This window comes from Balaenoptera musculus, chromosome 17, assembly GCF_009873245.2.
Source record: "Balaenoptera musculus isolate JJ_BM4_2016_0621 chromosome 17, mBalMus1.pri.v3, whole genome shotgun sequence".
Lineage (NCBI taxonomy): Eukaryota > Metazoa > Chordata > Mammalia > Artiodactyla > Balaenopteridae > Balaenoptera > Balaenoptera musculus.
The window spans coordinates 33466716-33493853 of NC_045801.1; the positions used below are offsets into that span (position 1 = coordinate 33466716).

The window sequence follows — 27138 nt, forward strand, 5'->3', positions numbered from 1 at the left end:
ATTGAAGGACTCACATTACCTGATTTTAAGACTTACTAGAAAAGCTACAGAAGTAATCAAATATTGGCAAAGGATAAACACACATACAATAGAACAGAACAGAACAGAGTCCAGAATAGTCCAACACTTAATTGGTCATTACTTTTTTAAAAGATGCCAAGGTAATTCAATGATAAAGAATAGCCCTTTAAAGCAAAGGAAAATTCATGTGTAAAAAAAGTAACTGGAAATCCATGTGTAAAAAAATGAACCTCAACTCATACCTCACACCTATACAAAAATTAACTAAATGTATTACAGAACTGTAAACAATACATTACAGAACTAAATAAAATGACTAAAACTATAAAACTTCTAGATGAAAACATTGACAAAAAATGAGGCCTTGGGTTAAACAAAGACTACTTAGCTAGATTAGGCAAGCATACCTTCAATAGAATCTAAAAAGCATGAACCAGAAAGCAACCAATGGCAATATATAAATGAATGAGCATAGTTGTGTTCCAATAAAATATTATTTACGGACACTGAAAACAGGCAGTGGGCCAGATTTGGCCTAAGGGTCACAGATTGCCCACTTTTATATGATATGGTTTCATTTATATAACATTCTGAAAGAGGCAAAATTATTAGGACAGAAATCAGATCAATGGTTGCTAGGGGCTGGAGTAGAGCAAGGGGATTAACTACAAATGGACACAAGGAACGTTTTGGGGTGAAGGAAATAGTCTGTCTTGATTATGGTGGTAGATATTTAACTGTGCATGTTTTCCAGAATTCAGTGAAGTGTATGTCTTAAAGGTGAATTTTACTGCAAATAAACTATACCTGAAATAAGCCTGACTTTTAAAAAAGTTAGTTTCAAAGTGCTAACCTAAAGTCAGTAGGTAAATTAAAAATAGATCTATGGGGCTTCCCTGGTGGCGCAGTGGTTGAGAATCTGCCTGCCAATGCAGGGAACACGGGTTCGAGCCCTGGTCTGGGAAGATCCCACATGCCGCGGAGCAACTAGGCCCGTGAGCCACAATTACTGAGCCTGCGCGTCTGGAACCTGTGGTCCGCAACAAGAGAGGCCGCAATAATGAGAGGCCCGCGCACCGCGATGAAGAGTGTCCCCCACTTGCCACAACTAGAGAAAGCCCTCGCACAGAAACGAAGACCCAACACAGCCATAAATAATAAATAAATAAATTTAAAAAAAAATAGATCTATGTAAGTTCTTTTACCTACTTAACCACAAAAGCAGACTTCCTTTTTCACACCTAATATTAGTAAATTCAAATAGCCGTGCCAGTTTTCTCAATTTTTTTCTATAACTTCAGATAACATACTGTTTTTGCCTGATGATCTCCCACCAGGTTTAAGTGAATCTCTGTTAACACAAAATAAGCACCACTACAGGAAACTCAAGCTCATAAACATGTACCAGAGCAAGCATGATTTTAAGTGGACCATTGAATGAACTCTGCATCAGAGCTTCTCCCAACCATTTAGAAGAACTATCTTTCTATGTGTGAGGTATATTATACATTTCTACTGTATATCTGTGTACACACTTATGATCTCTGGCATATCTTTCAGCACATGGCTGAAACCCACTGGGAAACAGAGAAAGAAGAAGAAAATTAGAGCAATGTTTTGTTTTAGTTCTAGAGGCACTGGAGTACTAGGCAAGTTACCAAGTCACACTGGAACAAAAAGCAGAAATCTAGTTAAGTCAATTGTTCTACATTATAGTGTCTCAAGGGAAGTAGAAACCCCATTTCACACACAGGGAGAAGGCCAATCACATTAGCAGAAAAATTAGTAATTATGTATCCCAAAGTGCTAGATTAGAGCTATTTAAAACCCTTTTACATAACAACTGTAGTAATCCCAGAGACTACAGCATTATTAGGGCTGTAGGATGGGATCAAATCTTCCCAGGTGTAGGGAGCAAAGAGAGAGAGAGAAGCCGAAATTCAGATAGGACTAGACTACAACAGTTTGAGGCGACAAGAGAGGACTTCTAGAGAGATTCTGTGTATTCATCCTTCCAGTCCTATAAAATGAGAAACTACCATATGTAGAAGTGGTGGTGTACAGGCAGATTCAGGAGCTAAATTATATTCCTTGCCAAAAAGAGCATTTCTTCCCTTCCCATTTATAAATAGGCCAAATTCTATCTCTGCTTCCTCACCCCAGTCACTCTTCAACCAACCTAATCTAATTTCCAGTCTACTTCTTAATTCTCACAAAGTTTACCAAGGATCTCCCTGTATCTAAAACTAATGGACAAATTTTTTTAATCTCCATCTTACTGAGTTCTCAACAATACTTGAAATTATGTTCACATGCCCACTGGGCTTTCATTACGCTCTCCTGGTTTTCTTCCTGTATCTGCCTTTCATTTTCTTTCTCCTTTGAAGGTCAAGACTCAGGCTCCTCTTCTCTTTTCATTCTGTCTTCTTAGGCAATCTCACCCACATCTAAAACTGCAATTTCCGCCTATATATAAATTACTTATAAATGTAAATCCTCAGCTCAAACTTCTCCTCTGAGCTTCAATATTCAATTGCCTACTTGACATCTCTATTTGGAAGTCTCGATGCCAGCTGAAATTCAGTGCGTATCAAAGCGAACTCCAAATTTTCCTATTAAACTAAATTCCCTTCCAGTGTTCCTTCCAGTGCACAATTTCAGTGAATTGCACCACCATTTAATAATGCAGGCCTGAAATCTAGAATTAGTCTAGAAATATCTCACTCCTTCAAATGCATAATTAATCTAAGTCCTTTCAATTTTACTTCTTAAATGTGTCTTGAATCCTTCCGCTTGTCTCTGAATCCATTGTCAATACCATAGGCCTTGTTACCATCAATGCCCACCTAGCCTCCTGGCTAGGCTACTCACATCCACACTTCTCCCCTTCTGCGTACTACAGAAAAATTATCTTGTCATCTCACTGCTTAAAATACACTAATGGCTTCTGATTGCTTTTAAGAAGAAGAAAAGTCTTCTTATGAAGACATACAAAGCCTTGAATGTTCTCGCACACATTCACCCCTTCAACCTCATTTTTTGCACTGCTTCTTTCCCCTCTTTCTGCTAAAGCCACTCATCCTTTAGACTCACTATGGTGCATCCATTATAGGGCATTTGTATTTTATACATGCTTTCGCCTCCTCCTAGGATAGATTACAATGCACACCTTTTTTTAAAATTTTCTTTCTCTTTTTTTAAACCGTTAGGTATCCAAAATAGAGTTGATCATGAGCTTGGTTGCACTGATCCATGCTTGGCTCCCATTTTAATTAACTATTTTCCCTTCCCCAATGTGACTTCCCTTCCCTCAGGAACCAGTCTTTACATTTTTATATTAAAATCTAAATAGAATAAACAATAGCTAATGCATACGGTGCTTATTGTGTTATCAGGTAGATAGGTACTATTATAAATATTCTACTATTATTCTATTCTACAGAGAAGCTATTTTTACTTACAGTCACACTGCTAGTAAGTAAAGCCAGATCCAAATTTAGTGTTGCTGCAGAATCCAAGCTCCAACAACTATAAGTTTACACATTTTAATGGCTGTATAATGTTCCCTATTTACATTTTATTCATCCCTTTATTTTTTAAAAGTTGGCACTTTATTCTGAAAAAGAACAGATTTATATGTATAACTGAATCACTGTGCTGTACACCTGAAACTAACACGATATTGTAAATCAACTACACTTCAATTAAAAAAAAGAATTAGTAAATAAATAAGTTGGCCCTTTATAATTCATTACTGTGTATTTCCAATAAATTGTAATATTTCTGTAATGAGATATTTATAAACACATATATGTTTTTCTCTGAGATATGTACACAGAAATATAACAGACATACTCAAGTTCACTAAATATTTCTGAACTTCCCTCCAAATGGCTTAACCCAGTTAGCACACCTGCAAGCAGTGTATGAAGGCTCCAGTTTTCTCTTATCCTTGCCTATACATGATATTATTCAATTTTTAAAATTTTGCAGCTTGGGTAGGTATGAACTGCTGTTTTATTTTTTTAAGTTCACGTTTTTCTGACTCCTAATGAAGTTCAGCCAGTTGAACTGCCCTACCTATGAACTACCTATTCATGCCGTCCTTTACCAAAACTCTATTGGTTTTCCTGGCGGGGGCGGGGTGGGGGGGTTATGGGGTTGTTTATTTGTTTTTGCTGATTTGCAGAAGAACCCTGTAAAGCCTATATGTTAATTCTTTATAAGCTGAGCATAGCAAATGTCCTAGTCTGACAAATGACGGCTAATTCTGTTCTTTGTTAAGCAGAATTCTTTAATTTTGATGCATTCTAATACACCAGTTTCTCCCTGCACGGTTCGTGGTTTTGGTGGCTGGCTATAATAAAAATCCTTACTTACCCCTGAGTCAGTCACAAAAAATTCTACAGTTTCTTCTAATAGCTTTATAATTTTGCCTCTCACATTTAGGCTTTTAATCGATCTAAAGTTTATTTTTATATGTGATGTGATGCAAGAACTTAATTTCAATCTTTTCTGTATAGAGACTCTATTTTCCCAGCACCATTAAATAGACCATCCTTTCTTCCACTGATTTGTGATAGCAATCTATCATATACTTAGTTCTCACATGTGCAAATGTCTATTTATGGACTCTGCATCCTATTTCATTGGGTTTTTTGTTTGTTCCACTCCAAAACAACATTGTCAGAACCAAACTCCAAATACAAAGAAAGGTCTAAACAATCTTAAATATATAAGCTTATGTAATTAAGTTTATAAATATAAATATAAAGGTAAATACATAAGTTTCCAGTGATGTAAATCAGAGGTAAGCAAACTTTTTCTGCAAAGGGCCAGATAATAGATATTATAAGCCTTGTGGACCATAGGTCTTGTCACAGCTACTCAGTTTTGCCAAAGGGATGTGAGAGTAGCCATAGATAAACAAATAAATGAGCTTGACTGTGTTCCAATAAAAGTTTATTTACAAAAACAGGCAGCAGGCAGGATTTGACCCACAGGCCATATTTTGCAGATCCCTGATACAGATAAAAGAGTCAAAGATGTACTCACATTTAATTTAAAACTTTTATGACAAATAAATATTTAAAAGACATATACAATAATATATCAATTTAGAAATATTGCTTTTTCCACTTTCTTATTTCAAAAAGCTGTTGTATCCAAATTTTTCAAGTCTATTTTCTCCATCCTCACCAAAGCAACTCATTGAACTGTTTTCCAAAGTAAAATTTCTTCACTTCTGAGTTCTTTAAGAAAACAGAAATTTTTCAATCTGTTAGCTCCTAGTAATCCTGCTGTGCCTGGTAATTTTATGCCCAGCCACATAGGTTTTTGTTGCTGTTGTTGTTTTCCCATTCATCTTATAAGTGTGCTTTCATGATTTCCATAACACTGACTTTCATCAGATGATGAGTTTGAAGTTGTGCTTTCTACAAGTTCATGGCATGAAGTTATAAAATGTGATCATTAAATGTAGTCACACACATTATAGAGTGCTTTTCAAACTGCAGAGTGCAACCCAATACAAGGACATAAAATCAATTTAGCAGGCCAAGACTCATGATTTTTAATGAAATAGAATAGCTCATAGCATTGGAAAGAGTGCAAGTAAGATTTCATATAAATCTTGTTTCTATTACACATATATATGTATATTTCTATGTAGGTATGTGTATACTGGGTTATAGTGCAAAATATATTTCTTTTTATGGATGGAAGTTTCTAAAAAATGTATGAGGGGGCTTCCCTGGTGGCGCAGTGGTTGAGAATCTGCCTGCTAATGCAGGGGACACGGGTTCGAGCCCTGGTCTGGGAAGATCCCACATGCCACGGAGCAGCTGGGCCCGTGAGCCACAACTACTGAGCCTGCGCGTCTGGAGCCTGTGCCCCGCAACGGGAGGGGCCGCGATAGTGAAAGGCCCGCGCACCGCGATGAAGAGCGGTCCCCGCACCGCGACGAAGAGTGGCCCCCACTTGCCGCAACTAGAGAAAGCCCTCGCACGAACCGAAGACCCAGCACAGCCAAAAATAATAAATAAATAAATAAAAATTTAAAAAAAAAAAAAAAAAAATGTATGAAAGCCACTGCTTTACTAATCTGCTGACAGAACGGACTAATGTCCTTTTATTAAAAAAAAGAATAAACATATGTCATATAGATGGCCATCCCAGTCACATAGCAGGTCTCTCCTCTGAACTTCTGAATAGCTGCCTAAGTGACTATTACAACTCTGCTGTTTTTCTAAAATACAAATCTGATCATATCATCCTGTTCCTCTGCCTGGAATGCCTTTTCTCCCTTTCTTGGCCAGATGCAGAGGCACCAAAACATCAAACAGTAGGGCATGCTCAAGAAATGGTATCTATAGCATTATCAAATAAATAAATGGGAAGCTAGAGACATAGACACCCTGACATAGTAACTAGATTTAACATTTGAAAATATTTTTAAATAGCTGAAGTACTTCACTTTCACAAATAACTATAAATTTTCCAAAGTATTACGAAAAAATAATGGCATCAGAATGTATACCACAGCACTATTCATAGCCAAAAACTGGAAACAACCACAAAGTACAGAAATAGTAAAACATAAATGAATTGTAGTATATTCAGATACTAGAGTACCATACAATCATGAGAATGTATGAAATACAACTATATGCAATCATATGAATGGATCTCACAAACACGTTAAGCAAAGTAATATAGATACAATATACCATATGATTCTATTTGTATGAAGTCTAAATATTAGTAGGCAAAAATAATATGTGGTGCTAGAAAAAATTCAAGATAAAAGCCACCCCCTGGGGTGGTAGACAGTCCTCCCTGGAAGGGAGCATAAGGAAGAGATCCTGGAGGGCTGGTAATGTTCTGCTTCTTGTTTTCAGTGATGATTTCCAGATATATTCACTGTCTGACAATTCAATGAGCTGTATATTTTCAAATTGTGCACTTTTCACTACATATGTTATGTTTTAATAAAAACTCTACTTGGCAATAAACACTTTGGTACTTTTATCAATTTTTCTAAATGCATTTTCTGAACAAGCAATCTATCATCATAATTTTTCTTTATTTATTGATCCCTTTTTTGAGCCAAAAGGAATTTAAGGTGGTTCTAAGATACATGACAAATGCAGTCAATTTTAGACCACTCAGGTTGAAGACTATCTATGTTGGACCTGGAAACATATTCATGTGCAGGAACTGCCTTCACTATTTCACAAGTCCATATCAACTGCTTTGACCAGTCAAGCACCAATAAGAAGTACGTAGCTTACAAGAAAACATCTTTGTCCATGTCATCCTCAAGCTTCAGAAAAAGTAGAAAAAAAACAAGTGGAATTTTTTAAAGTAAAATTAAATTAACAATATTCTCAATGACCCTTCAATTTCCATTGCCATTAGCCTTCAAAACAATAAAATCAACTTTTGGGGAGATCGATCAGCTTCCCCTTATAAGTTAATAATAGGCTGCCCAGGCATTTAGTATTTCACTTCTGACCCTAGAGTCAGCTCTATTGCAAGTTAACATGATTAAGCACAGCAAAGGAATCATGTGATACACTTAGTCTTATCATCAATGGGTACAAGCAGGATTTCCAAAACATCCTTCTAAGGAACACTCTATGACCTGAAACCTACAGATTTAGTCTTCTGGAAGAGATAGGACAGAAAAACTACCTCAGGGTTATGATGGAAAAGACTGTTAATAAGTCATGTTAACAATTAGCACTTCAACAAAAGCCTCAAAATGTTGATCTTTGGACTCATGTTTCACAACCAAAAAGACACAAACAATTTTGCATGGACTGTTGGAAATCTGCTCCATCAGGAGACCTTAAATAAAAGAATCTTAAGAATCCCCAGAAACAAATGGTCTTTGGAGAGAAAGAGCTAACCAACGACTCTTGGATCAAACAGATGACAAACCAAAGTAGACAGCTTCCATCCAAGAACAGAAGAATGATTTTCTGATATCTCGCTCCTCCCTTTAAAAATTATTTTGTTTACTCTTTATCTTATTTATTATTGTACTTTGTAATCTCTAATGTTCAACTAAGGGTTTCTCAGTATGCTTTCATATATTTTCACTGTTAACCCATTTTTAATCTCCTTTCACTGCCACCTAAGAGAATACCAAAAAATCTCCCTGTAATCCCACTGACAAAATTGAATTGGTATTCCTTGAAACACTACATACAGCAAATTTCCTTCCTTTGAGAGGATACTTCTGTATTTGAATTTTCTTCATATTATTAACCTCACCCTTCAGTATTGTAAAAATTAGATCTTGATCTCAAGTCATTACTTACAGCAGTTTCAGAAGAACCAACAGTACCAAGAATGGGGACTAATACTGGAGTTATCTTTGCTACTACAGCATTCTTTTGGCACATCTTTATCATTTGGCATCCTGAAATATCCATCTCATTGCAATAAATAAGAATCAAATGTAAACTAACTGTACTAGATGTTACTAGTGCTCACTATATAGAGTTGTCTCTCTTCATGAGGACATGGAGTTTCTAGACTTCCTTGCAGTTAGTTAAGTGCCTTGTGACAAATTTTGGGCAATGAGTTATGAGTAAAAGTGACCTATGTCACTTCCTGTCTTACACAATTAAGAATAAATGTGTGTAAGTCTTTCATCATATAAATTTCCCTATAAGTATTGCCTCAGCTTCATCTCCCAAATATTAATATGCTGTATTTTCATTTATTTCTGTTCAAAATATATATGAATTTCCTTTTTTTTTCCTTTGACCCATGGATTATATAATAGTTTCAAATATTTGGGGAGTTTTAAGATATCTTTCTGTTATTAATAACTAATATAATTTTGGTCATAGCACATAGTTTTATGGTTGAATTCTTTTAAATTTATTGAGATGTTTTATGGCTCATAGAATATGTTCTATTTTGTAAAATTTCTGTGTGTACTTTAAAAGAATGAGTATTCTGCTGTTGTTGAGTAGAAATGTTCTAAAAAATTCATTCCCTTCAGTTGGTTGATAGTATTGTTCAGGTCTTCTGTATACTTACTGATTTTTCTGTCTACTTGTTCTATCAATTATTGAGAGATAGATTTTGTAATCACTGACAATAATTAAAAATGTCTCTATTTCTTCAAAAAAAAAAAGAAAAGAAAAGAATAAATGTGAGTTTTCCATTCTCTCTCTCTTCCTCTGATGCAGCAATCCTGGTAGCTATGTGTTCTAATTGGCTTGCCAACAAGATGGAAGCAGCCTAGATCCCTAAACTGACACTTGGAAGAGAAGCATTCTATAATCCTATAAATAAGTCTTAGTCTTTTCATGGGCTAGTGCCCCTGGGCTGTGACTGTCACAAGTGCTTCTCAGTTTCTTTTCCTGTTTTGGAGAGACAGGAAGGTTAGGGGGACAATAATTGGGTATTTCTCTACTCTCATGTTGGTTAGGCTCTGGCAAAGTAGTTTCCTTTGAGAATGAAAATCTCTGGGAGTTATGTCAAAATGGTTACTTTTCCCATCCCTCTGGTGAAAGTATGAGGGAATTTTTCACTGATCTTTACCTTGAGAACTTGGTAGAGTTCATGGAGGTAAAACTCACAAAACTGGGGTGGGGGATCCCCTAAAGGTGGATTTCCAAGAATTTTTAACTCTTAAGTTACTCCACACCCAGCCTTCAGTATTTCATCAATTTCCTACCAGCTCCTAGCTCCAGTGGTTTCTGCTCCCAGGAAGCTGTGATTCTCTTTATTCACCTCTTCTTTCAGTTGTCAGGGCATTGATTTGTCCTGTGTCCTCAATTTTCTGGGATCTAAGAAGAGTTGTTGATTTTCAGTTTGTTCAGTTTGTTCAGCATTTTTCTCGTTGTAAGGATGGGAGTGACAGCTTCCAAACTCTTTATATGTCAAAGAGGAAACCAGAAGTCTCCACAATATTGTTTTTAATTACTTATCAGCATGTTTTCCCTCTTGAATATGAAATATTTGAGAGCAGGAAGCATAGTACTTTTATCTCTGGATGCCTAGTACCGTGCACAGTGTGAGAATTTTCAGGGCTAAGTCTTGGACCTTCTTATCTGCTCTTCATCACATACTCTCTCTCTACGTCATCTTGTCTCCTCTTCTAGTTTTATGCATCATACTGACAACTCTGAAAGTTATATCTGCAGCTAATCCATATCTCTCCTTCAAAGCTGGTTAACTTATTAGCATATTAAACTTTAAAAATTTTAAACTTCAGTTTTAGTTTCTACTACTAACCTGTTCATCCTTTCCCCTTCTTGATCATAGTTAATGGTATCACCACCCAATGAGTTCTTCCAATCAGAAATCTGGCAGTCTTCTTTGGTTCGTTCATCTTCCTTACTAACTTCTTCTAAATCTACTCCACTAACAAATCATGTCATTTCAACCTCCAGATATATCCCCAATCCACTTCCCTCCATCTTCAGTATCATCAACCTGGTCCAAGTCATCATAATCTCTAGCCAAGTCCTTCACAAAAGCCTCCTCATTACTCTCTCGACCTCCATCCTCACTCACTCTACTCATAGAACAGCCAGATTGATTTTTATATATAAATTAAATTATGTGACTCCCATGTTTAAAACTTTTCAGTATCTTCCCTTTATACTGACATTCAGATCCAAACTCCTTCTCACTCTCTAGAGAAACAGTGCCCTGTCTGGGTCCTACCTCCAGAACCTCACTTCCTGTCGCACTCCCTCTTGTCCACTATATTACAACCACACTAGTCTTCTTTGTGTCTCTCAAACCCTTTGCTACCTAAAAACTTTCACCTATGATTTCCCTATGCTTAAAACACTCTTCCCCTTAGCATCTTTTTCCTATTAAAATACCTCATTATCAAAGAGGATTACTATATTAGTGGCCATCTCATTCCAATATTTCAAATTTTAGATTTTCCTATTATTTCAAAAGTACATTTATTATTTAACATGTCACAACATGAATAAAACTGTTATTACATGAAAATTCAAAATCAGACTAATCTAATTGATTAGTTTAATTAATCTGTATTAAAAAACTTACCTTTGATGTTATGCTACATATTGGCAACACCAAGTTAAAATAACAGTTGCATTAAATAGCATTTATCATTTTTTCCTAGTATGCCCATTTTAATTATCCAAAGACTCATTTACACCTTAATATAACCTATATTATATTATCTTCACAGACAATTTTCCCTCATTTTAATATTAATGTGAAAAAATAGTGAAAGAAAGAAAAGAATTTAAAATTATTTAATTTGTATATTAAGCAATTTCTGCAAAGATTGAACGAACTGACAATTGAAAATCGGCTCAATCCATTTTCTATGCCTCAGTACTTATGGAAAGTCAAAATTGGACACATTGTTCTACTTATACCTATATTTTCACATGAATTACCACATCAAAATTACATTACATTCAAAGTTCAAAATTACATTCCTGTTACATTAAAAAAAAAACTATGAAATAAACAAATTCCAAAAATACAGACCTCAAAGAACCTATATTATTAAAGCTTTGAAAATCACAACATGGGATTTATAGAAATTCATTAAAATGAAATTACTGTTCAGGAAATATTAGATTTTTAAATACTATCTGATAGAATATTTACTTAGCTATTCTACTGTGAAAACGTTCATACAGAATATGAAAAGCATAAGTCCTACTTTTTAACATTTATAAATTAAAATGAATACCTAGAATTCAACTCTCCAAGATAATTTAATAGGTGAGTGAATAGAAAGTAAGCAGATAGGATGTTATCTTTCTCAAATGGTAGTCAAAGAAAGAAACAAATGAGGTGATTCAGAAATAAGAAGTCCTAGACTCTGATCAAAGAGAAGATTAATTAAAGGAGAAGATTCAGAAGTACCCCGATATGTGGATCAGAAAGATAAAAGGAAAGCTCCTAGAAAATTATATATATCAGAAATCTTCAGCACAATAAGATTGTAAGATGAAGAAAGTAGCTATTAAGAGAACTTATTAGTTCTGATTTTTTTAATTGTATAAATCACAGAACAAGAAGAATGAATTAGTTGTCCACGAAACATTAATGGAAATAATAGTTATTAATATGGAATTAATTTTTAAAATATCGGAAAGTACTAGTCTTTTCTCCTACAATCTTCCTAGCCAAAAGTCAAAGCAAACTGTATTATATTTATTATTGAAATAAAGCTATTTCTTTTCAAATTTGCCTTGATCTTTGTTTATCCCAAACAAATGTCATTGTTTCAATAATTAGCAATCACTTTTTAAAGTTACTAACAAAACATCTATTTTATTTAATGTCCACTGTAATCTACTAAATAACATAACAATCTTGATTATGTTCTAAAACATGCAAACAAGATACATAACTGACATCATTTAAAATTGAGACAAAGTTGCATCTAATTATATTTTGCTATTGATTTTACTACCTTATTATGTTTCAGTGCCTTAGAGAAAAATCAGCAAAACAATGACATTGTGTGCAATTTTAATACAATTTTTGCTGATTAGAGAAAGATTACTGAATTTATTTCTATTCCTTGGGACACAGTATTCTTACATCATAAAAGGGTAAAACATGTAAAATCAGTTGTGAAGACGCATTTATTGAGTTCCTACCATGGATCAGTCACTCTGCTAGATGGCAAGAATAGAATGTAGACAAGACAAATACGGGTCTTGACTTCAACTGGCTTAAATACAGCAACAATTCCAACCGTAGAACTACATTATCAGCTATTAGGAGAAGCATATCACAATACAGTTTTACTTCAGTTGAAAATGAAACACTGACCAAATTTAAAACAAAATGCATACAAGGTAACATAAAATGGATGAGGGATTACCCTCAATAATAACAAAACAAAAAGACACTATCTTCTAGTTTTCATTAAAGGCAAAATGTGAATGCTTTTCTGAATGTTTCATCTTAAGGCTCCTGGTAGTTATTCTTGTTCTCTCCTAGAGCTCATGTCACTTTTCAATCTACCCATTCCTACAACCAAACCATCTTCTCCATAGACATAATTCCTACTTTTATGAAGTGCAGAGGCGGACTGGTAAGAGCATTTCTGAGTAAGATGGCAGTTATCATGGGGAGTGTGGAATTTAAATCTATGCAATCTTTCTCACATTCTCAAAGAAACTTCCACTTTACAACATAAATAATATTTCTTGCACAAAGTTAAAAAGATACAAGTATGAACAACTTCTTAAAAAGTGTATTTTAATCTACTAATAACTGAAATAAATGGAATTGACATTTTTTAATGTTTCAGACCAATATGATAATAAATTGCTGGATTTCCCAAATTATGTTTCATAACCTAATAAAATGTTCAGTGAAAACAGGATTCAATAGTCACATAAATTTAGTTAATATTGTATGTTCTAATACTTTGGAGCATATTTAGATACTCAGAAGTATAACAATAAAGAAATCTTCTTAACCTTTTTTAAAAGAACCCTTCCAAAACTACTTGAATTGGGGCGTAAATACCTCTTAATGTCTTCTGGAATTATTTTTGAAAGAAATATGCTTTGGAATATACTGCATTATTGGAGAAAGATATTTTACTGGATAAATACAGTTTATATAATTTATACTAAAGTTGGGGGGAGAATTACCTCTTCGTTCTTACTACCCTATAAATTATCCTTGTTTTCTTTTAATATTTCCATGGGAGATGAAGTATCAAAGGTGAAAATATCAAACTCATAACCTAACAATTTTCATTTCTGGGGAATGTTATTCCAAGGGCAGTATACATACTCTTCAGTATGTTATGCTATTAGAGAAAATATTTAGTCTGTACAGATCAGCTTACTTACGTCTGGGGCTCCTTTTCATTTTGTTGTTTTTGCTGGGGCTGGAGAACGTTATTTACCAGTTCAGTGATCCCACTAAAGGGAAACCACCTGTTTAAATAAGCAAATAATGTGACTGAATAACCAAATGAATAAAACAATTGTAGGTCAAATGTTTTCTTATCCATACTAATAAAAATACACAGGCACAAAAGCTACAGCCAATGGAAATATGAGCTCCAATTATCATCCAGGCAGTCAGAATATAGGGAAATTAAGTTTGAATACTTAACCAGTCCACAAGCAGGCAGCAAAAAACTACATCTAGTCAGTATGTAGATGAAGTAAGAAGCTGCAGGCAGCTCTCTTACAAGCCAGAGAGTCAAAAAGCAGAAGACACACTAGCTGCAGCCTATCCAGTATTAGTGTAAGCTAATACCATCCAAGGTGCAGAAAGCAGAATGTGGCAAAGGTACAGAAGTCAAGCCTATTGAACTCTTAATACATTTACTTACTGTGTCAGTTGTGGTTTGTGCTCTTCTTTGACCCTAAAAAGATAAGTTTGCACAACTGAGTGCACTGTACTAGGAACAAATTTCTATCTACAGATCTGTGGTCATATAGAAATGAAAAATGAGGTTTGTTACATAGAAAAGCTGAATGTTTTGCTATAAATTGGAATTATACATTAGAATTAATTTGACACAAAAAGGAAAAGTTGTATTATTTGTTCTTAATAGAGGGCTGATATTAAAATTCTACTCCTGTCCTAATGATTCCATGATTTGGTCCTCAAGTTTTCTGCATATTTGTATTAATATTGATATTGAAGCATTTAAAATAATTATTTTAAAGTATTATATTAAACACAGTTACATTTGGCCTACAGAAGATAAACAGATTTCCTCTTTATTTTTAAAATTTCTTCCTTAATATAAATTGAAGTAAAGGCATAAATATTTTAAATAAAATGTAGGGTTCTATAAATGTATTTTAAAAGCCTTACAAATGGATTCATTTACTTCACAAAGGAGCAGATAAAGGAATTGGGGGATTATGCATCTAATACCTAAAAATGGCTACTAAAATAATTATGTATATTAAATTTAAAATATTTGTAAGCTAAAGTAAATTATTCATATAACTATAACAGACTAAAAATGCATTTAACCTATGATCAACTCAGTGCTTCACTGAAATAGCACTGGATATCTAAAAGGTAGAGAAAGATAAAACACAAGGATAGTGATGCCTCTGAAATGTGGCTTCCCACACTTTGCCTGGGACTGGTCCTGAGAGATAAACCTATGACTCAGTGATCAGTTGATTAGCTTTTACTTTCCCAAAGAAAGACTAAGAATTGGTTAACTAAAATGGGTCACCAAAATCTAGGACTTTCATTACGAAATTATATTAACATTGTAAATTAAATTCTCTTTAGATTAAATTGATTTTTTCAGTGTTTTCTTATTTTAAATGATATAAGCAATAAGTGAAAAGGTATACCCTTATACATTTTTGTGGCCCAATGAATATAATTGGTATTTATATTTCTCTATATTAACTAAAAAATATCCCATGGGGCTTCCCTGGTGGCGCGGTGGTTGAGGGTCTGCCTGCCGGTGCGGGGGACACGGGTTCGAGCCCTGGTCTGGGAGGATCCCACATGCCGCGGAGCAGCTACGCCCGTGAGCCACAATTACTGAGCCTGCGCACCTGGAGCCTGTGCTCCGCAACAAGAGAGGCCGCGATAGTGAGAGGCCCGCACACCGTGATGAAGAGTGGCCCCCGCTTGCCACAACTAGAGAAAGCCCTCGCACAGAAACGAAGACCCAACACAGCCATAAATAAATAAATAAAAATTAAAAAAAAAAAAAAAATCCCATGTTCTCTGCATAAACTTCAAAAAGTACAATAGTTTTGACCTAGAACTAAAGCTACATCATTTAGTATTTAAATAGAGATATAATGGATTAATAATAAAAGATTATATTTAGCACCAAATATAGAAACACACAAATACAAGCAAACTATAGTGACAATGGATTCTACCTAGAAAACTTATCATGGTATTTCTTTGAGAATAAGATACAAAAATCTCTTAACGTTTTAGAACAAAACAGTACCCATATAGATAATGACAAAGAAAAATTACCATACCAGCTCATCAAAATGGAGAACAATTCAAGAGTGTCCTTCACCAAATAATATGCATGATAAGCAAAAATATTTAAATGAATACATAAAAGAGGAGAAGATATTTGTTAAAGAAGTCCTGGGTGATTCTCTACAAGGAATCATATTTGCTTTTAATTAGTGACAAAAGTTTTTACCATAAACAAATTTATATTAATCATAAATCAGTTTCTAATTTCAAAATCTGTACTTGAAAATATTAATAGACATAAAAATTTAAATTACCAATTCAGAAATTATTTCTGGGCTTTGTAAAATATCTATATGTGAAATATACAAACATTTACATCAGCTTCCCAAATAAAATATGTGTCATAAATATGGCGGTAAAAATATTTATCTTGTCTTTAAATCAAGAGTATAAAAATTTTCTTCTTTTGTCCAATATGCTAGATAAAATCAAACCTCAAAGTATCAGACCATAATTAAAATTCATGTTGAGATAATAATTTAAGAACTTGTAATATTAAAAAGTAATTATAAAAAAAAAAAAAAAGTAATTATATATTTCTTTGACAATACATTAACATTATTGACAATGAACTCCTACATTCCCGCATTCCAGAAAGTGTATGTGGGGCTTCCAGTTTCCAATAAGATACATAAAAAGCTTGGAAATCATCACTCCCACCCTTACAAGAGAAAAAGCTGAACAAACCGAAAATCAATAGCTCTTCTTAGAGTCATCAAAGAATTTAGGTCATAGAGCAGGCAAACTGTAGCCATGAAAACTAGAGAAACAAACAAGTGGATCCAGACTATCACAGTTTACCAAGAGTACAAGCCCAGGAGCAGAAGCCCACACCTGGGACCAGTGTCTGTTGGAACACTTTTAACTATAATTGGCCAATTGCTGGAGACTCACTGTGGACTAGATTGAGAGTTTAAACTTCCAAGGAGTCCCAGTTTGGGGCATACCACCACACTTTCATAAATTTTATCTCCAAAAGCCATACCAGTTGCTCACTGTGAAGATCAGAGAAAAATTTCCTCCTGAAGGGAAAGAAACCATTTTGAAATACTCCCAGAGCTCTCTGCTCTCTTTAACAATCCTAAACTCAAGGGAAAATATTTTACCAGAGCCTAACCAACTGGCATTTTACCAAAACCAAACAAGCCTGTGGAAGATAATTACCTATTATATCGCCCTCTAGCCTTTTATGTGGGAGAAGGACAATACCAAACTACAGCTCCCTCCAGCCTTCAACAGGGGGGAAGGCAAATACCTAACTCAGGCACACTAGAAGAATAAGACCTAATTATAGGACTGTTGAATGCTTGTCCTGTAGCAACACCTTACCACCAAATCATTAGAGTTCTTGAATAATAACAGGATTACAACTATAAGAACTGCAAGCTTTAAACACTATTTAGTAAGAAGTCTCCAGGGAAACACAAAACAGAAAGGAAGACAAAAATAAAGACAATAGAAGAGAGGATTCTGGAAGATGACAAAGTAGAAAGCAACAGAAATCTGCCCCCCCAACCTAGACAATCTGTCTGACATAACTAATTTGGAAATCTGGAGTCTACTGAAGGCTTTCAACTTCAGAAGAAGGCTTGGACTGTACCTTGCTGTTAATTTCAGTCAATTTGAGCTCTTAGCATAGTAGCAGCTACCCATCCCCTACCACCCTGCTCCATGGAAGGTAGCTGTTTACCTGTTCTCAGAGTAATCTATACACAGTTTGCAGGAGCAAGAGTGGGTAAAAAGGCCACTGTCCTCCAAATATCGAATTTGTGCTCTGATCCCTGATTACCACTTCTCATCTCAGAGGTTCATACAAAGAGGTAAGTGGCCATTGTTGTTGCAATCCCCCCATTGTTGTAAGTCCCTCCCCCTTTGGCTAAGGTGACTTTCAGGATATTTTTAAAGAGCCTGGGCATTTTCCCCCCCTACCTTTGTTTTTCTATTTTTCTCCTTTTGGAAGCCAGACATTAAAGACTGAAACATTCAAAAGCAACTGCGTATGAGAAAACAAAAAGTCACCACATTTGCCCAGGGAAAGGAACAGATTCAGAAAAGACCTGAGAAAACCTTAAGTTTATAACACAGCCTGATCCTCAGCACAGAGACAGCCTACAACAAAAAAGAACAAAATAAAATAAAAACAATAACAGAAAATAATAAAACTTAGTGAAGGGTGAGAATCTGATTTCCAGAGTTACCACATATTTAGATTCAAATGTCCAGTTTCCAACAAAAAAGTCATGAGGCATACTGAGAGAAAGTATGGGCCACTCAAAGGAAAAAAGGAACAACAAAAACTGTCCCTGAAAAACACCTGGCATATCTATTAGACAAAGACTTTAAAACAACATTGGTGGGGTTGGGGGGAGGAATTGGGAGATTGGAATTGACACATATACACTATTGATACTATATATAAAATAGGTAACTAATGAGAACATACTGTATAGCACAAGGAACTCTACTTAATGCACTATGGTGACCTAAATGGGAAGGAAATCCAAAAAAGAGGGGATATATGTATACGTATAGCTGATTCATTTTGCTGTACAGTGGAAACTAACATAACATTGTAAAGCAACTATACTCCAATAAAAATTAATTTTTAAAAATTTTAAAAATTTAAAATAAAAAATAAAACGATCATCTTCAAAATGCTCAAAGAACTGACGATGTAGAGAAAGTCAAGAAAACAATGTGTGAACAAAATGGAAATACCAATAAAGAGACAGAAAACCTAAAAAGAACCCAAAAAGGAGTCTGGACTGAAAGCTGTTGGGACTGAGAGCAGGCTACCCCAAGACATGCCACAATGGCATATAGATTATTTTGAATTAAAGTTACTTGAGAATCAGTCAGAGAGAAAAAAAAAAAAACCAATACTTAAAAGAAAACAACACTCTGATCCTTCTCTTTCCCCCTGAAAGCAAGAAAGAAATCTCCAGTGTGAAAGTATTCCCCCATACCCAAAGTATAGAAAGCATCCTTATCAACAGAATTAAGAAATTCAAGGCTAAGAAAGCTGTATACAAAAATCTGTGTGACTTCTTCATTAGTCTGTTACCACAAGTACAAGCCCCTTTGTTAAATCTTCACAAATGATTGTTTCTTTGTCTAAAATTAATTTTTTTTTATAAACAGCCTGCCTTGGTCACTTCAGGGGTTCCATTTCTATGAGACCTCTGTGCATACAAATTAAATTTTTTTTTCTGTTAATCTGCCTTGTGTCAATTATTAGACCAGAAAAATCTCCCCCTTCCAAAAAAAGTACAAAAACAGACATGAAAAATTCACTAGAAGGATGCAGAGGCAGATTTGAGGAGGGAAAAGAAATAATCAGTGAACCTGAAGATGAAACAATGAAAAGTACTGAATCTGAAGAACAGAAAGAAAACAGATTGAAGAAAAGACAGTCTAAGGGACTTGTGGGACACCACTAAGCAGACATAGGTTTGATGTGGGAATTCCAGAGGAGGAGAAAGAATATTTGAAGAAATAATGGCTGAAATTTTCCCAAATTTGATGAAATACATTAATATAAACATTAAAGACAATGAACAAATTCCACAAAAGATGAAATCAAGGAGACCCACACCAAGACACAATAAGCCAACTAAGTCAAACAAACATATAGAATACAATACCCAACAAGAACAGGAAACACATTCTTTTCAAGTGGAAATGGGACATCTTCCAGGAGAGACCATATGTCAGGCCACTAATTAAGTCTCAATAGACTTTAAAATGTAGAGATCACATAAAATACTGGGGTGGCCAAAAAGTTCATTCGCGTGTTTCCATATGACGTTATGGAAAAACTTGAACGAAATTTTTGGCCAACCCAATATCTTCTTCAAATACAACAGGATAAAGTGAGAAATTGAAAACAGAAGGAAAACTAGAGAAATTACAAATTTGTAGAAATTAAAAAACATACACTTTAAGAACATTGGGTAAAAGAAAATACAAGGAAAATTAGAAGATACTCAGAGACAAATCAAAACAAAACAAAACAAAAAATGTACCAAAATTTATGGGATGTGGTTAAGTAGTGCAAAGTAAGAAATTTATAGCTATAAACAATTATTGGCTGGGCCAAAAAGTTCATCTGGGGTTTTCCATAAGGTGATACAAAAAAAACCTGAACAAGCTTTTTGGCCAATCCATACATTAAAAAACAAGAAAGACCTCAAAACAAGAGCCTAATTTTGCACTTATGAAACTAGAAAAAGAAACACAAATTAACCCAAAGCCACCAGAAGGAAGGAAATAATAAAAGTTACAGCAGAGATAAATGAAATAGAAAAAAATACAATAGAGAAACTCAATGAAACTAAAAGTTAGTTCTTTGAAAAGATTAACAAAACGAAAAATTTTGTTAGATGGCCTACGAAAAAAAGAGAAAAGAACCAAATTACTAAAACCATAAATGGAAGTGATAACACTACTACTGTTCTACAGAAATAGAAAGGAATATGAGTACTATAACAACTTTATGCCAACAAATCGGACAGCCTAGATGAAATGAACAAATTCCTACAAACACAAAACATACCAAGAAATCACAAAGAAATAGAAAATCTGAATAGGCCTCTAACTAGTAAAAAGATTGAATCATTAATCAAAAATCTCGACAAAGAAAAGCTCTAGACCTGATGCCTTCACTGGTGAATTCTACCAAACACTTAAAAATGAACTAATACCAATCGTTCTCTAACTTTCCCAACAATTCAAGAAGAGGGAACACTTCCTAACACATTGTTTGAGATCACCAATACCATAATAACAAAGCCACACAAAGATGCTACATGAAAAGAAAACCACAGATCAATATCTAAATACTATGCAAAGCAATCTATAGATTCAATGCAATCCTTATCAAAATCCCAATGATGTTTTTGCCAAAATACAAAAAGTCATCCTTAATTCATATGGAATCTCAAGGGAGCCCAAATAGCCCCAAAATAATCTTGAAAAGTAAGAACAAAGCTACAGGAATCACACTTCCTGATTCCAAAACTTACAACAAAGGTACAGTAATCAGTGTGGTACTGGCATTAAGACAGACATAGACCAACAGAATACAATAGAGAGCCCAGAAATAAATGCCTTATATACATAAAATCAACTGGATTTTGACAAGTGTGCCAAGACCATTCCATGAGGAAAGGACAGGCTTTTCAACAATGGTGCTGGAAAATTTGGTTATCCACATGAAAAAGAGTGAAGTTAGATCCTTGCTTAATATCATATGCAAATATTAACTCAAAGTCAATCAAAGACCTAAATTTAATACTTAAAACTGTAAAATTCTTAGAAGAAATCAGGGACTGTGGTATCTCCAGCTTTGTTCTTCTTTCTCAACACTGTTTTGACTATTTGGAGTTTTTGGTGTTTCCATACAAATATTAGAATTATTTGTTCTAGTTCTGTGAAAAATGTCACTGGTATTTTGATGAGTACTGCACTGAATCTGTAGATTGCCTTGAGTAGTATGGTCATTTTAACAATATTCTTCCAATTCATGAGCAGGTATGTCTTTTCATTTGTTTGTGTCATCTTCAATTTTTTTCATCAGTGTCATAGTTTTCTTAGTACGGGTCTTTTATGTCCTTGGTTAGACGTATTCCTAGCTATTTTATTCATTTTGATACAATTGTAAATGGGATTGTTTTCTTAATTTCTCTTTCCAATAGTTCTTTGTTAGTGTATAGAAACGTGACAGATTTCTATATATAATTTTGTATACTGCAACTTTACTGAATTCAATGATGAGTTCTAATAGCTTTCTGGTGACATCTTTAGGATTTTCTATATATAGTATCATGTCATTTGCAAACAGTGATAGTTTTACTTCTTCCTTTCCAATCTGGATTTTCTTTTATTTCTTTTTCTTGTCTGATTGCGGTGACTAGGACTTCCAATACTATGTTGAATAAAGTGGTGAGAGTAGGTGTCCTTGTCTTGTTCTTGATCTTAGAGGAAAATGATTTCAGCTTTTCATCACTGAGTATGATGTGTTAGCTGTGGGTTTGTCATATATGGCAGTTATTATCTTGCAGTATCTTCCCTCTATACCCACATTGTTGAGAGTTTTTATCATAAATGGATGCTGAATTTTGTTGAAAGCTTTTTCTGCATCTAGTAAAATTATCATATGATTTTTATTCTTCAATTTGTTAACGTGGTGTATCACATTGATTTATGTGATCACACTGATTCACAGATAATTGAGCCATCCTTGTATCAGTGGGATAATTCCCACTTGGTCATGGTGTATGACAGATTTACAACATGAAAGCATTCTTGAGATGGTTGGTAGTAATGCATTAATGCATAAATACATTATGAATGTATTTAGTGAAACTGAACTATACACTTAAAAGTGGTTAAGATGGAATATTTTATGTTTGTATATCTTACCACGAAAAAAAAAATTGGAAAAAATTTAAGGACAATAGAGGAAATTTTTAGCCTCTGACACCACAGCTACACCAATCAGTAAACACTGCCAGATAAATATAAAATCTGCCACACTAAAGGACTACCTACTGGCCTACCTACCTACATTCCTTTTACCCAATAAACCTTGTCTAGCTTTCAACAAAAAATACAAGGCATTCTAAAGGCAAGAATAAACAGTCTGAAGAGACAAAGCACACATCAGAAACAGACTCAGATAAGGCAGAGAACTGGAATTGGGCAAAATAAATACAGTTAATATGTTAAAGGTGCTAATGGAAAAAGCGTACAACATGCAAGAACAGATGGGTACTGTGAGCAGAGAAATAAATTGTTTAAGAAAGAATGAAAAGGAAGCTCTAGAGATAAGTAACACTGTAACAAAAATGAAGAATGCCCGTGATGGACTCATCAGTAGACTACACTCAGCTGAGAAAGAATAAATGAACTTGAAGATATGTCAATAAAAACTTCTAAAACTGAAAGGCAAAGAGAGAAAAGAAAAAGATGGAACAGAATGTCCGAGAACTGTGGGATAATTACAAAAAGGTATAATATACATGCAATGGAAATGCTGGAAGGAGAAGAAAGAAAGGAACAGAAGAAACTTTTAGTAATAACGACTGAGAACTTTCCAAAATTAATGACAGACTCCAAGCCACAGATCTAGGAAGCATGAGGAACACCAAGCAGAATTAATATAAAAAAAATTTTTTACACCTAGGAAAATCCTATTCAAACTGCAGAAAACCAAAGGCAAAGAGGAAATTCTGAAAGAAGCCAGAAAGAAGACAAACACCTTACCTACAGAGAAACAAACATAAGAATTACTTTGGACTTCTCTTCAGAAACCATGCAAGCAAAAAGAAAGTGGAATAAAATATCTGAATTGTTGAAAGAAAAAAACCCCACCAACCTAGAATTCTGTGTCCAGTGAAATTATTCACTTCAAAAGTGAAGGAGAAATATACCTACTCAGACAAAGAAAAATTGAGGGAATTTGTCATCAATAGACCTGCCTTGCAAAGAGGGTAAAAAAGGGAGAAGAAAATGATATAAGTTGGAAACATCTATATAAAAAATAGGAAGAGCATTAGTGAAGGAATAAATGAGGGCAAAATAAAATCTTTTCTTTTTCTTATTTTTAATTGATCTAAGTTTGTTCAAAATAATAGTAGTAACATTGTATTTGATGATTATAGCTTAGGGATAAGTGAATGAATGATACCAACTTTCAAGGTACAAGAGGGGAAAATTAGGAATACTCTTTTATAAAGTACTTATACTACCCCTGAGGTGGTATAGTGTTATCTGAAAGTAGGCTTGGATTAGTTGTAAATTATTGAATCAGTTGCAAACTCTTCAGCAACCACTAAAAAACATTATTTTTAAAAAGGGAAGTATAATTCATATGCAAAGTGAGGAGAGAAAGTGGAATCAAATCATATAAAATGCTGAACTCTAAAGTAAATAAAGAACAAAGGCAATGATTGGAACAGTTACAAATATGATAGCTATTAATCCAATTATATCAATCATCATTTTAAATGTGAATGATCTAAATTCACCAATTAAAAGGTAGAAACTGTCAAAGTACACAAAAAAATAAAGAGAGAGAGAGCACCAACAATGTGTTTTCTACAAGAAACCACTTTAAATAGAAAGACACAGTAAAGTCAAGAAGAAAGATATACCATGCTAACACTAATAAAAAGAAAGCTGGAGAATCTACATTAATTTCAGACAATGACCTTCAGAGCAAGGAAAATAATCAAACATAAAGAGGGGCACTCCATAATGATAAAGGGGTGAATTTCCCAAGGACACATAATAATCCTTAATTTGCAGAGCCTAACAATAGAATATCAAAATACAAGAGGAAAAAAATGTCAAAATACAAGAGGCACAAGAAATATACAAATCCTTTATTACAGTTAAAGACATCACACTTCTATCAGTAACTGACAGATCCAGTAGACAGAAAATCAGCAAGGATATAGCTGAACTGAATAGCATCATCAATAAAACAGATCTAACTGGCATTCTATAATACTTCATCCAATAATAGCAGAATACACATTATTCTCAAACTCATATGGAATATTCACCAACACAGACCACATTCTAAGCCATAATACACTCTTCAACAAACTTAAAAGAATACAAATTATACAAAGTATGCTTTGAGTTCACAGTCAAATTAAACTAGAAATCAGTTACGGAACAGTAGTAGGAAATCCAAAAATACCTGGAGATTAAACAATACATTTCTAAATAACACAAGGGTCAAAGAATTCTCAAAAGAAATTTGAAATATTATGAATATATTTCAGCTGAAGTGAAAATAAAAATGTATCAAAATTTGCAAGATGCAGCTAAATATGTGCTTAGATGGAAATTTCTAGCATTGGATGCATATGTTAGGGAAAAAAGAAAGACCTAAAATCCATAAAGTAAACTTCCACTTTAGGAAACTGGGGGGGGAAAAGAGTAAATTAAATCTAAAACAAGCAGAAGAAAAGAAATAATAAAAATTAGAGCAATACGGTAATAGACAGTGGAGACAGTGTCACCCATGTCATCCCTGTGGCTGAAGGGTATGTGATTGGCAGCTGTATTAAGCACAGCTGTAATATAACAGCTGTGTATATAACACAGGATGTGATATAACATATTTTACATGTATGTAATATAACATATTTTATTCAGCAATTGCTGAAAGATGGAAAAGTAAGAATCCATCAGAGCAATCCTTGGGAACGTTAAAGGAGCACTATAGTTATGCCTGCCCAGATTTGGTCAAAGAATTTAACAAGTATGACACAGATGGAGCAAAGTGGATTAAACAGTATACTGGAATCAATGTTATCTAAAGAAAGAATTCTCCATTGGTGGTGTTTATTGAGAGATTCTTGGGACCTGACGTTTTTTTCATCTAGAGTTTGCTAATCCAGGCTTTACTCAACCTATCTCAGAAGTTGTAGATGAAGTAAATAATCACAATTGTCCTACTGATGTCATAGATCCTCTCTACAAGAATATTGTCCTCTCTGGAGATTCAACCATGTTCAGGGACTTTGGACATCACTTGCAAAGAGATTTGAAAAGAACTGGAGATGCCAGGCTGAAATTAAGTGAGGAACTGAGTGGTGGTAGACTGACATGAAAACCTATCGATGTACAAGTCATCACACCCAAAATGCAGTCACATGCAATGTGGTTTGGAGGATCCATGCTGGCTTCTACGCCTGAATTCTACCATGTATGCCACACCAAAAAGGATAATGAAGAAATTGGGCCTAGCATTTGTCATCATTATCCAGTGTTTGGAGTTACGTCATAAAATTAACTTCGTAGTTATTGGGGTTACGGAAGTGAGGAAGAAATAATCTTTCTGATTGCCTTTTTTGTCTGGATGGCTGGTATTGAGGTTTTAACCCTGACTTGAAATAGGAAGACCAAACTAAATTACACAGGAATATTTTAGTAAGTTTATCAACGTGGGAATGTAGAGGAGAGACAAAATGATTAAATGTTTTTCTTCAGATTCAATATTTGAATTGTATGTGTAACAAAAAGAAGCAAGTGTTAGTTCTTTCTGTGCCCTGATAGGTTCTATACTATTGAATTAGCCAAGATTTGACAGTATGTAGATAGCTCTGTAATGCTTGAATTGTACACTTCTAAGTGTACAATGCAAGAGCTTGTTTGTATTTCATACTTTTTATACTTTCAGGGAAAAGTCACAGGAAAACTAGTATTTGAGGAAAAAAAGTGACCAAGTAAAGGACAAATTCAAAAAGTAGCCTATGACACTTGGTGAAGACACACGCTCAAGGGATTCCAGTTATTATGAATTGCTTTCATACCTTGTGTCCCCCAGTGGTTTTCTTTGCAAGTGCTTTTGGAACTAAGAAGCTATTATCTTGGATTAACCGATGCCTGCTAGTGCTTTCTGTTTAACTCTCATTCTGTTTCTTGCTTTAAAGGAAAAGTAAAAATAAGACCATTGGACCAGTATTGCAGTTCTAGTGTCATTTCTTATTTTAAAAAATGAATAATTTGATTACCAAAATTGGTAATTTTTAAAGCCTAACAACATTCTAATAAAGGCACAAATTTCTTTTGAATACTTGTTTCAAGTTCTTTTAAGTTAATAAGTCTATTTTCTTCAAAAAAAAAATTAGAGCAGACATCAGTGAAATATAAAATATGAAATCAACAGATAAAAGTCAACAAAACCAAAAGCTGCCTCTTTGTAAAGACCAATAAAATGATAAACCCTTATCTAGATTAGTCAAGTAAAAGAGAGAAGCCACAAATTACTAATAACAGAAATGAAAGACAGTCCATCACTACTGATTCTGTGATATTAAAAACAATTTTAAAAATGTTAAGAAGAATTCTATGCCCAGAAATTTAATAACTTTGATGAAATGGACCATCTTCTTGGAAGATACAGTCTACAAAAGTTCACACAAGGAGAAACAGGTAATCTGAATAGGTCTACATCTATTAAAGAAATTGAATCGATAGCTAATAACCTTGCAAAGCAGAAATCACCAAGTTCCAGACGGTTCCATCTGTGAATTCTACCAAACATTTAAAGAGGAAATGATACCAATCCTCTACAATTTCCCAGAAAAGGAAGCCAAGGGAACACTT

At 34.3% G+C, this 27138-nt stretch overlaps 1 protein-coding gene and 1 pseudogene across 5 annotated transcripts in view; one reads left to right on the forward strand and one right to left on the reverse strand.

The window, feature by feature from the left end:
• The window catches only part of RIMS2 (regulating synaptic membrane exocytosis 2), a 589248-nt gene that overhangs the window by 455134 nt on the left and 106976 nt on the right, over nucleotides 1–27138 (reverse strand). For 4 of the 5 annotated variants that reach the window (XM_036830453.1, XM_036830454.1, XM_036830452.1 and 1 more), the window contains exons 2-3: nucleotides 14360–14392; nucleotides 13869–13955 (exon numbers count right to left, since the gene is read on the reverse strand). The exons of the other annotated variant lie outside the window; for it this stretch is intronic. In XM_036830453.1, coding sequence (XP_036686348.1) covers nucleotides 13869–13955; nucleotides 14360–14392 — 120 coding nt within the window. The remainder of the gene's footprint in view (nucleotides 1–13868; nucleotides 13956–14359; nucleotides 14393–27138) is intronic. 5 annotated transcript variants of the gene reach the window in all.
• On the forward strand, nucleotides 22981–25816 carry LOC118883753 (annotated as a pseudogene).